Below are 13159 nucleotides of genomic sequence, written 5' to 3' on the forward strand. Positions count from 1 at the left end.
GCCTTTGGTTCACTGTTAGTCTGAGGTATAGTGTTGTCCACAGAGTGACAATGAGCATTCAGACTGCAATGCTGTATCGGTTGAATGTTGTGCACCTCTAAACCATATTTCTTTTTATCCAGTTATTTGCATCATACCTTGAAACTAATTATATACGTTGATGTATTTTTTTTGGCTTTGTTTCAATTATGTTGTTTAGTTGTTATTTGTTTTTAATTGTGTTTACTTTGTAATTCTGTTTATGTTGGGCTTCGTCCCCATGTAAGCTGCCCCAAGTCCCTCTGGGGAAATGGTGGTGGGATATAAGAATAAAAATTAAGTTGTTGTTGTTGTTACAAAATTGTGCCTGTTGCTTGCTCAGTTTTTAAATTTTCATTTTCTTCCCCATTCTCCTCCTAGATACATTGCAGGCTGCCTGAAGTTTGGAGCATGGCTACCAGCAATGGCAACGACTTTGTCATTATGAGCAATGGTGGCATCCCATCTAATGTGACAAGTCTTGATCACCTCTCAACTAGTGATGGCACTGCTGCGATCCCCAAACTCCCCACTAAGGAAACCCCAAGAGGAAAAGTGAGTGCTAATGGATGCCTTCAGCTTAATGGCATGCTAAAAGCATCCTTCCTGCCTGTAGATGACCAAAGAACTCCTCAGGTGTTGTCGCAATGTCACCTTTGCCCATATCATCACCCACTGAATCACCATAGTAATCAACAAGAATGCCTTTCCCTGGCTGGCAATGCGGCTCCACCTCCATTGACTTCCTGCTGCCCAAACCCTCATACTGAATACTCCGCATCTGCTTGCCAAAATCATGCACCCTTGTACCAGACCGCTTGCTGCCTTCAGTCTTCGCCTTCATTCTGCCTACATCATCAATGGCCTGAACATTTTCAGCACCAGCCTGTTCAACAGCATATTACCAGTATACGGTAAGAAAGTTGCATTTTATGTGGATTCTGGACACAGTATGAGTTGCATTCACTTTTAAATTTTGCTTAGCTATTTAGGTGGAGATTTTGTAGCAAGCCCAAGTGAACAAAAATCTTCTTAGTATCCTGATTGCTTCATGCAGACATCTGAAATAAAGATACACATACACGCCCGCGCACGCACACACACACACACACACACAGTACAACACCTCTAGTCACAGAACTGGTACCCGCAGTTGCACCTACCTGCATCCACTAAAATATACTCTCTAGGAATTTTCTAGGTCCTCCATGGTGATTCTGTAGGGTGCTTCCACCAGAATTTACCATAGACTTGCCCTGGAGGAACTAGTAAATTCCATTGTGAGTGCAAAGGCTGGAATCCAGTTCTAAAAAACTGTGTCTGGGGATAGGGGGATTGTCAGCCAACATTACAGCATGCATGTTCTGACAATGTAATATTAAATGCAGGTGTCCTTCCATTTTTGTATGACACATTAATTAAATTTAGTATATAATGAAACCACCTTTCATTACAGTATATGCCTACATTGTTAACTTTAATTGGGAATTGAAAGCTGGGGGAATGGTACTATTACAGAGGAAGGAACTCTGTATAAATGTAACTCAAAATTGAGACTTGGCAGGTGACCAACTAAGCATAGCAGGTTAGAGCATGTTTTTCAAGCCTGTAGAGCTTAACATTTGTCAGTGACCTAACATTAAAAGAATGAAGTGTTGATTCTTGGTGTTGTAAATCAGTTGCTAAAAAACCAGAGTAATATGTTTGCTCTGTTTTTCAGCTGAATTGGATTTGGCACAAGGTTTTTCTTTGAATTATGAAAAAATGTAGTCAATTTAAAATAGCACAACAGAGAAACTCCAGTTTTGTTTTACTGTTTCAGAGTATACACTGTGATTTAAAAAAAAATCTAACTGTTCAAAACTTACTAACTATTCTGCTTTGTAAAATAGTGGTGTTCCAAAGAAGCATGAGGCATGGTAATTGCACTTTTTATACCTTTTAAAAGCTGCTCTGCGTGGTTTACATTTTAAATCAGTACAATTATATCTTCAGTGACTTCTGCATTAAAACTTCCTTGAACAATGCTACCCATAGATTGGTGGGAGTTTTGGGGAGCAGGAGTGGAGAATTTGTGGCCTGAGATACTCTCGTTTGCATCAAATATAGCATGATCAATCATGAAGGGTGATGGAAGTCTGGAATCCATTACCAATTGAAGAAGCACAAGCACCACAGTAGAGAGATTTTGGTGCAACTCTTCAAAACACTCTTTGTCGGTTTGATGAACAGTGAAGATTCTTGTACAAAACATACCATATCTGGCTTAAGGTACTATGTCACTTTAAGATATTTTAGGGCAGTAATACAAATTAAGATTACAAGCAGAATCATACTTGCATTAGGCTAGCACCCACTATGTCTACCTTCCATAGGGACCTAAAAACATGGATATTCCAATGCGCATTTGCAAATGACTAGGTCCTGTCTATGATTGCTAGATCCAATTAACTGCCAAACTGAACAATCTATTTTTGCACAAACCCATGCCCAGCCCAGCCCTCTTTTGTCTTGATATGCCCACTATAGTTGTGGTTATTGAGATTGGTTTTGATTTTAATGATGTTTTAATACTTTACTGTTTTTGGTTGCTTGATTGGCTTGCTATATGTTTATTTACATTTTTAAATGTGTTTTTATTTGGTTGACTCTGTTTTATTGGGCTTCATTCTGCTTGTAAGCTGCCCCGAGTCCCTTCAAGGAGATAGTGGGGTGATACAAAAATAAAATTATTATTTATTAATATTATTCTTGACTGGCGAAAAGGGCAATCATGCGTTTTATGCCACAGATTGCACTATTCTGCAAAGCATTATTTTCCAATTCTGTGCATGTAACATAAGGTGAAGAAGATCCTGAAGCCCTGCAGACTTTCTAACTATTCTAAAAAACTACTTTTTGTTGTGTGTCTTCAAATTCTTTCCAACATATCGTGACCCTATCACATTTTTTTCTTGGAAAGAGATGTTCAGAAGGATTTGCCTTTGACTTCTTCTGGGACTAAGAGAGTATGACTTGTCCAAGATCACCCAGTGAATTTCTGAGACTGCGTGTGAAATTGAACTCTTGCCTTGGGAATCGTAGTTCAATGCTCATGCCTCTACACCATGCTGGCTTTCAAATCTTAACCTGCTAGTATAAATTTCAAAATAAATGCCATTACTGTTTGCACACTATAGTTACAAAGCTGTGGAAGGGGTTTTCTTTGGAATATATTGCCAGTCTGCAGGGTTATCTAGAAGTATTAGATCATTTGGTTGGTGCTTGAGTGAAGGCAAAGAGAATAGTTTACATATTTGCTGTATTGTATTTTCCTAATCACTGAGTCCAGCTCTTGTTAGCTGGGAGTTTCATCTTTTTGTTTCATTTTGGATTGTCTCATTATAGGGTTTTTAGGGTAAAAGACATTCATATAAGGTTTACTGTGCCTTTGGCTTTGCAGTACTAACAAAGGTTAGCTATGATGCCACTGCCATTGTATCTTAAAGATCTTCTAGAAATGTCAGCCTCCATGACTGCTGATGCTGCTCCCTACCTATTTGGCACATTGACTCTGACTCCTCAGCAATACCCTATCTAACATGGAAGACCCTATCAACAGCAATACTATCGTGACTGTCAGCATAGGCTCTTGCCTCACAGAAGCACACAATCCCACCAGCATGAAAAGGTAGTACTGTTGGTGGGCAGGATTATAGAGCAGGATGTATACATTTTATTACAATTAATGTATTTTAGAGCTTTCTTCATGACACTCCTATGAGGCAGGTGTGGAATAGAACTACTCCAAGCCGCCGAACAAGTTTCATGGCTCAGTTCAGAAATAGAAGAATAACAGGAGACTTTTTTCCACATGATCCAAGAAATCAAAAGGAAAAATTATACCAAGAATGTGGATGTTCCACACTCATAACCAACTAGAAATGAAAAGCTGATTATAACAGTACAACGGAGAACTATATAAAAGATATGGAAGGAAGACAAACTCATTCAAGGAAGATCTATTCAAATATGTACCTTCAATTTTAGAAAGTTAAGTGGGAGCAAGACTGTTGATGGCAGGGTAATTTGGGGGTCTCTGATTCATGAGGTCTCCATAAATGAAAGCTGACTTGATGAATGTTAAAAAAACAACAATCCAAATTTGAATGAAAATCAAGTTAAGTTAGCTAAATTAAAATAAATTAAAATTAAAATGTTAAATTAATTGTATTCATTATTTATCACTGATGGATCTATTTCAAATCATTCCTAGTCCTATCAGGAGATTCCAGTATGTCCATGGTTGCTCTTGAATGTCAGTCCATCATCCTCACATTTGAGACTTCAGACTGTTTCTCTTTTTCCTCAGATCAATTAGTCACAGAAAGCATTAATTTAGAAAGCCTGACTTTATTAATGTTTTTTTTCACATGTCCCATTTTTACTATTATTGTGCATATGGCAAAAATATGCTCTGGTTTTGTTATACTGTCCACTATTGCCATTGGCTCTTTGCTAATAGTTCAAACTATATTGATAAATATTGATAAATATTTCAAGGTTATTGTTCACCAATTATATATTGTATGTTCAGGCTAAATTTGCTTTGTTCAATAGGATATGTCATTAAATCATCAACCCCAGGCATTGTAATTATTCTAATTAATTATTACACTGCCTTTTTAGAACTAGAGGTTTTTTTTTTTGCAGTTGCATAAAGACCTCTGGTTTTGGCCTCTGCTTTGCAGTGCTGGAGTACTGACGTCTTTTGACCTTTAGAATCTGGCTTTTGCAAATGGTAAAGTGTTTGAAAACTCATTTCCCATGCCCCGCATCCCTCACCTTCCAAGACAGAGCAGAATAGCTAGCACTTAACCTAGTGATCTGTTAGTTCTTTAAACCTTGGTGTCCAAATGAGTTAATTAGTATAATGAGAATAGTGCCTTCCTCCGAAAAGCCACTCCTGTTTATTCAAAATAACTAGAGCTGTGTTCCATTCTTAATTAAGTAGAGGTCCTGTTTTAGACAGTTTTAAAGCTTGAAAGCTTACAGAAATGACACAAAAACTATATGCTACAGTGCTAAAACACAGCCTTGTATGAACTGTGGGAATCATACTGTAATTTAAGGATGGAGAGATTTTTTGATTAGATAGATGAATGGCTTTCTTTCTCCAGACACGTAAATAACAAGACTCTAATTCTAAACAAGACACTAGACAATCTGAAAAAAGAGCAGACTCAACAAGGGAACTCTTTTGCTTTTCAGCATTCTTGAATGTATATAAGTACTAACACCCCCACAAGTTTATTTATGGAAGGTGGACTTCAAATATTTGTATACTTTAGGAAAAATAGTTCCTTGAAAGCTTACTCATGACTTTGTGTCATTCTCACTAGACCTGTACTGTCTATTTTGGATTCGATCCATCCAGTCATAGCTCTTTAGAATTTTTGCAATAACTAGTTCCCTTGTTTTTTTAAGACTCTGTGACAGCTAATAATTGATTTGTCAGCTAAAGGTAATTGTTTGTAGAGTCTAGCACTGAATTAAATCATGCAAAACAATTAAGAATGCATTTTTCTACTTGAATAATTTGCAATTTACTAAATGTGCCCCTAGCCCAGTAGCATATTTAAAAACTTCTCCAGTACTGTATTTGAAATAATAATAATAAATCTTGATCATGTGTTGGCTGTACATGAAGGAACTTGTCCACTGGTGCCCTGATTGGACTCATTAAAGATATATGAGTCTGGATGATGGTAGAAATGGAAGATGATTTAAAGTGCACAGGGCCAGTAGTTGCAGAATGGGGAAATATACTGAATGCTTCCACTACCCAAACCTTTTTTCTGAGCTTTTTTATTGTCCCCTAGGATCCAGAAGTAAAAAGAGACTCCAACTAGGGGTTAATGGCCAGGGATAAGTGATTTTGGTTGGGTAGAGAAGTATGGAAGATGGTACATTTTATTGAGAGAACTAGCATGGTGTAATGGTTTGGCTGGTGAACTAGAACTCTGGAGACCAGGGTTTGAATTCTTGACTGGCCAGAAAACCCACACACATTCTTAGAGGAAACTCCCTCTGAACAAATATTACTAAGAAAACCTTGTGATAGGCTTGCCATAGAGTCAGAAAGTCAGAAATGACTTGAAGGCACATAACAACAAACAGCACTTTATATGGATTTAGTTTGGTATCTGTAATTTTTGGAATAAAATTCCCAGTGGTAGGGATTGGACTCAACAATGTGTTTTTTCCTATAGAGCAGAATGTGGAACCTCTATTTTAGATGGTTTGGAGAGCTAAGCTTACATCATTTTCCTTGATGTCTGCATGCAATAAACTCTTTCTTTGGAGGAGCGTTTATTATGTCCTCCATAGTCACTAGTCTGAAATTATTCAGTTGACCAACTCTTCTTTAAAGCCTGGTTTCAACAGAAAGGCTGTACAGTGAATTGCTCTCATAATTATACATGATTTTTTTGCATATTTAAACATTTTAAAATATTTTACAGTAAGGCTTCCTCAAGGCAATTTTATTGTTGTGTGCTTTCAAGTCATTTCTGACTCATGGCGAATCTAAGATGACCCTATCACAGTGTGTTTTAGCAGAATGCGTTCAAAATGACATCTTCCTCAAAGCACTACTCTGCTGGCTCTCCAAGGCAGTTTACAACATAAAATTTTGAAACATTAAATGTATACTGGTAGAGTGGGTATGCATTCACTTAAAAATGAACCAAGCCTTTAAGACCCACTTAAACAGAGAAGGGGGCATACTTAACAGTGGAACGTTTTCTGTCTGTTTTATTCCCTAAATTAATCAAACCTACTACTTCTGTTTTTGCCTAAGAGATAAAAATAAAATACACCTGTGATTTCACAGACTGTTGTTGTTGTTTATTAGTTCAGTCGCTTCCGACTCTTCGTGACCTCGTGGACCAGCCCACGCCAGAACTCCCTGTCAGCCGTCACCACCCCCAGCTCTTTCAAGGTCAGGCCAGTCACTTCAAGGAAACCATCTTGCCATCTTGCCCTTGGTTGGCCCCTCTTCCTTTTTCCTTCCTTTTTCCCCAGCATCATTCTCTTCTCCAAGCTTTCCTGTCTTCTCATTATGTGGTAAAAGTACTTCATCTTTGCCTCTAATATCCTTCCCGCCAGTGAGCAGTTGAGCTTTATTTCCTGGAGTATGGACTGGTGGGATCTTCTTGCAGTCCAAGGCACTCTCAGAATTTTCCTCCAACATTACAGTTCAAAAGCATCTATCTTCCTTCGCTCAACCTTCCTTATGGTCCAGCTTTCGCATCCATAGGTTACTACAGGTAATACCATTGCTTTCACTATGAGGACCTTTGCTGCCAGTGTGATGTCTCTACTCTTCACTATTTTATCGAGGATGGTCATTGCTCTCCTCCCAAGAAGTAAACGTTTTCTGATTTCCTGGCTGCAGTCTGAGTCTACAGTAATATTTGCGCCTAGATATATAAAGTCCGTCACTGCTGTCACGTTTTCTCCCTCTATTTGCCAGTTATCAATCAGGTAGGGTGAGAGTATACAGCCCTGCCATTCTCCTTTCCCAAACTTGAACCAGTCTGTTGTTCTGTGATCTGTTCTTACTATGGCTACTTGGTCATTATACAGATTTCTCAGGGGACAGACAAGGTGACTTGGTATCCCCATACCACCAAGAACTTGCCACAATTTATTACGATGCACATAGTCAAAGGCTTTAGCATAGTCAGTAAAACAGAAATAGATGTTTTTTCTGAAACTCCCTACCTTTCTCCATTATCCAGCAGATGTTGGCAATTTGGTCTCTCATTCCTCTGCCTTTTCTAAACCCAGCTTGTATGTCTGGCAACTCTCACTCCATGTGTTGCTGGAGTCTACCTTGCAGGATCTTGAACACTATCTTACTGGCACGTGAAATAGGTGCCAATGTACAACTATTTGAGCATTCATTAGCGTTTCCCTTTTTTTGTATGGGGATATAAATTGATTTTTTCCCCAATCTGATGGCCATTCTTGTGTTTTCCATATTTGCTGGCATATGACGTGCATCACCTTGACAGCATCATCTTTCCATATTTTAAACAGTTCAACTGGGATCCCGTCGTCTCCTACTGCCTTGTTATTAGCAATGCTTCTTAAGGCCCATTCAACCTCACTACTCAGGATGTCTGGTTCTAATTCACTTATCACACCGTCAAAGCTATCCCTGATATTATCTTTCCTATGCAGATCTTTTGTATAGTCTCGCCACCTTCTCTTGATCTCTTCAGCTTCTGTTAGGTCCTTGCCATCTTTGTTTTTGATCATGCCCATTTTGCCTGAAATTTACCTCCAATGTTTCTAATTTTCTGGAAGAGGTTTCTTGTCCTTCCTATTCTATTGTCTTCTTCCACTTCCATGCATTGCTTGTTTAAAAATAGTTATCTCTTCTGGCTAACCTCTGGAATTGTGCATTTAATTGGGCATATCCCCCTCTATCACTGTTTCATTTCGCCTGCCTTCTTTCTTGAGCTACTTCCAGTGTCTCAGCACACAACCATCTTGCCTTCTTAATTTTCTTTTTCTTTCTTCACAGATTATAGCATTTTAATACCAAATAATATTAAACAAGTATTTTAATGCTAAAAATTACATTAAACCTTATCTCATTTTTGCAGATTGATTACTTCTGAATTCAATTTTAGGTTTTTCCACAAATAAAATGAAATATTGAATTCTTGGGAGTTTTTTTTAAAGTAGGTGTCTAATAAGTTAAAGAAAATTTAATAACTAGATATCTCAGTAATTAGTCAAATCCATTACTGAATTTTAAATGAACAGACTTTTTATTGGTACTTGTACTTCTTTGCAGCTTTGTGATTTGTGTCTTGTGATTTTTAGTGTTTTTCCCCCCAATCAGTAATGATCTTTTGCAGAGTTACTTCTGCACCTTAATCAGAATTGTTTGGACATGTCTTTGACCTTGAAATTCTTCATGAAATTGGAAAATGCTATGAAAAGCTTCAAATAAAATGTTCTACAGAAACCACTCTATGCTACTTGGTTATCATTCAGGCCAATTCTGACTGAATTTAATTTCATTTAGTAATGAAATGTGGCTGTGGAGAAGAAGCACAAAAGGATCTCAGCTTACGAAGCATTTAGAAGATATCTGCTCCAAATTAGATCTTGGCCTCATGTCAAATGGTGACTCATGATGATATTAAGTTTTTTTTTGTCTTTGAATATTTCAAAGACAATATTTATTTAGCTTAACCCACTGAACTGTCTCTCCCCTAAGTGTCTCTAAAAGTGAGTCTCTACAGAAGAAACTACTGCGTGTTGACCCATGTCCAGTAAAAAATTACATTCATGACAACTGTCACTTCAGTTAGGGTAAAGCATGTTTTGGGCAGAAAAGGGGTTAAGAAACTGCCTTTTCTGTTGTCTCTCCATATCCAGTTCTTCCCCACTTCACACTATATAGGGTTGTAAGTATGTGTTTATTGTTATAAACACACATCTGCAATCGGTAGAACTATCTGGAACTATTGAGATACACATCTGTGATAGCTATACTGGCATGTCTTGTTAGGTATTGTAGTCCAACTCACCCAAAGGGGAACAGGATAGGAAAGGCGTCAATAGAGGGATGAGCAGCTGAGACAGGGAACAGTGGCAGAAACATAGTGGTGCACTTGAGCAATTCTTTGTCCTCATTCTCCCTGTCTTTTCCAATATTTTTATCTATGAAACTGCCTTGTTTTAATACAGTTGCTTGTGTCTAACTTGATTTGACCTAATATCATCCCATGATGCTATAGCTGAGAAGCAGAAGACATCTTGTATAGACAAAAAGAATACCGTTATCAAACACTGCTTGTTTGGATTAATGGTTTTAGGTTAGGAGGTCATTATCCTTTACATCCGTGTATACAACATAGAATGTATACAGCACTGGGTTCTCAACTTTTCTCCTCCAGACTTTTGGACCTCAGTTCCCAGAAGTCCTGACTAATATGGTCAGTGGTTATGAACTCTTAAAGCTGAAGTCCCAAACATCTGGAGAAAAACCTTGGAATGGTCCAAATCTGGAAGTCCCGATCCTGCTTTAAGAATGTAGAGTTGGGAAATAAGGAAGAATTTCTACTTTTATCTAATCATTGATTGAACATCAGAGCAGGGCTCTTCATAGCTCATGTTATACCACTGAATGAGTATGAGCAAGCATAAATAGGGGAATAGCATTTAGATCCAGGGAAGTCATGCTCCCCCTCTACTCTGCCTTGGTCAGACCACACCTGGAATACTGTGTCCAATTTTGGGCACCGCAGTTGAAGGGAGATGTTGACAAGCTGGAAAGCGTCCAGAGGAGGGCAACTAAAATGATCAAAGGTCTGGAGAACAAGCCCTATGAGGAGCGGCTTAAAGAGCTGGGCATGTTTAGCCTGCAAAAGAGAAAGCTGAAAGGAGACATGATAACCATGTATAAATATGTGAGGGGAAGTCATAAGGAGGAGGGAGCAAGCTTGTTTTCTGCTGCCCTGCAGATTAGAACGCAGAACAATGGCTTCAAACTGCAGGAAAGGAGATTCCACCTGAACATCAGGAAGAACTTTCTCACTGTGAGAGCTGTTCGGCAGCGGAACTCTCCCCCGGACTGTGGTGGAGGCTCCTTCTTTGGAGGCTTTTAAGCAGAGGCTGGATGGCCATCTGTCGGGGGTGCTTTGAATGCGATTTCCTGCTTCTTAGCGGGGGGTTGGACTAGATGGCCCATGAGGTCTCTTCCAGTTCTACTATTCTATGATTCTATGATTTTGTGAAACCAACAGATTATGGCTTATTTTGCCCATTTAGAAGACTTGGGGAGAGTAGAAGAGAAGCTGTTGTTATTCAGAGTGCCTTGGCAGATATATTAATAGCATTGTAAATAGAAATAAAAATCAGACAAAGTGGTCAATGCATTTATCTCCAAATAGGATGATGATGATGATAATAATAATAATAATTTATTTGTATACCACTCTTATCTCTCTGAAGGGACTCAGGGCGGCTTTCAACGAGTCCAAAACAACATACAATATACAATAACTTGATACCATAAAACAAAGAAAACACATCATTAAAACAAGACAAAATGATACTGAGAACTAGAAGTGAAAATGCTTTTGACATATATTGTCAAGGGAAATAAATTGCTGTACATGGCTTCAGAAAATGAAAGAAATATTATCCAGCTATATGCAGCATCCAGTTTCACCTCTCATATATGGAGTGCCACAGGGTTCACTCCTGGGCCCAGTACTGTTCAATGTCTTTATTAATCACATGGATGAAGAGCGTGCTTACAAAGTTTGCAAATGACACCAAATTAGGAGGGATAGATAATACTCCAGAAGACAGGATCAGAATTCAAAAGGACCTTAACAAATTAGCAAACTGGGCCAAAAATAACAAAATGAATTTTAATAAGGCCAAATGTGATATACTACACTTAGGCAGAAAAAAAATGAAATTCAAATATACAGGATGAGTGACACCTGGCTCAACAACAGTCCATGTGAAAAAGATCTTGGAGTCTTTGTAGACAAGTTGAACATCAGCCAACAGTGTGATGCAGTAGCTAAAAAGGCCAATGGGATTTTGGGCTGCATCAAAAAGAGTATAGTGTCTAGATCGAAGAAAGTTGTGGTGCCTTTCTTTTCGGGTTTGGTTAGACTTCACCTGGGAGATGGAAGGTGTCCAGAGGAGGGCAACTAAAATCATCAAAGTTCTGGAGAACTTCCTAACTGTATGAGCTGTCCAGTAGTGGAAATCTGCCTGAGAGTGTGGTGGAAGTTCCTTCCTTGAAAGCTTTTAAACAGAGGCTGGATGGCCATTTGTCGGGTACATTGATTGTGCTTTTCCTGCATGGCAGGGGATTGGACCAGATGACCCATGTAGTCTCTTCCAACTCTATTATTCTATGATATTGTGTGTGTGTGTGTGTGTGTAGGCGAACACCACATATACATAGAGAGAGAGAAGAGAAAAGTGGGTGGGGGCAATAATGAACTAGGAATGAACTAGGAGCACATTACAATTTCCTAAGAGATTTCTTGCAAACCCAACATCTGAAAAAATTAATTTCATTTAGAGAGATAGAAAAAAGCACTGGTTTAAACTTCAGCGGTACCTGGTTGACATAAGAGGATATGGAAAATGAAGAGATTAGTAAAACTGACAGTGCTATAGAAGAGATACTCGTGCTTTTTAATACAAAATGACTGCAGATCCTTAGCAAGCAAGCTGCAAGTTCACATCTCTGTTAACTTTTATATTTTATTTATTAGCTTTTCAAAATTTAATATTTTAAAAAATAACTCACAGAACATCTTTCCGGAAAAAGAGCACAATCCAAACAACAGCGATGCTGGACTTTGTCTTATTTCATAAAGTAGCAACACCCTTATCTTTTGCAAGCAGTAGTTACAAGACAGCTATTTCTTGACTTACAACGTTGTTGCTAAAGGTGTTTCTGACACACAATGTTTAGAGGAAATGGATATAAAAAAAACTTTAATGGTTCCTTGGAAACGTGGGTATACTCAAAGTGGTTCATGGGATTCAAGCCCATGCTTGCCACTTCCTTTCCATTTTTTAAGTGTCTTCTGTTCTGCATGAAATGATGAAATCCTTCAAGACTGAAATGTTAAAGGTCACACCTGCTATCAAACTGTTTTTTCTTAAAAGTATGCATTAAAAAACTGCACCGGAATGAATCCTATACTGTAACCAATACGTTGCAGCTGCTTGTGACAACTTTACTGCATCAGATGGTTAGAAATTGTATTCCTATTTGACTGCAAAACTCCAAAAAACTGTTAACTAGGCTCTAAAATAAAGATATCCATAGCAAAAAGGAACATTCTTGCACACTTAATGAAAGGCGATGGTGTAAAATGCTAAAAGTTTTGAAGTTTTATTTAGTCCATCATGGAATTACAGAGATCGAAGGGGTCTCAAGTCCAAACCCCTATAATGCAAGAATAATCAACTATAATACTCCAGAAAGATGGCCATCAGCCAAGGAGAGTCCACACCACTCCCAGGCAACGTGTTTGACCATTGAACTACTCTTACCATTGTTCCTAGTGCTCAGGTGGAAATATTTTTCATGTGG

General features: G+C 38.3%; 1 protein-coding gene across 4 annotated transcripts in view; it reads left to right on the top strand.

The window, feature by feature from the left end:
- Positions 1-13159, top strand: part of disp1 (dispatched RND transporter family member 1) — a 104769-nt gene that overhangs the window by 71107 nt on the left and 20503 nt on the right. For 2 of the 4 annotated variants that reach the window (XM_008125875.3, XM_003215998.4), the window contains exon 2: positions 400-932. In XM_008125875.3, coding sequence (XP_008124082.2) covers positions 430-932 — 503 coding nt within the window. In that variant the 5' untranslated portion in view covers positions 400-429. The remainder of the gene's footprint in view (positions 1-399; positions 933-13159) is intronic. The other 2 variants (XM_062972453.1, XM_062972456.1) reach the window with 1 other exon arrangement.

The sequence above is a fragment of the Anolis carolinensis genome, chromosome 1 (genome assembly GCF_035594765.1).
Source record: "Anolis carolinensis isolate JA03-04 chromosome 1, rAnoCar3.1.pri, whole genome shotgun sequence".
NCBI lineage: Eukaryota > Metazoa > Chordata > Lepidosauria > Squamata > Dactyloidae > Anolis > Anolis carolinensis.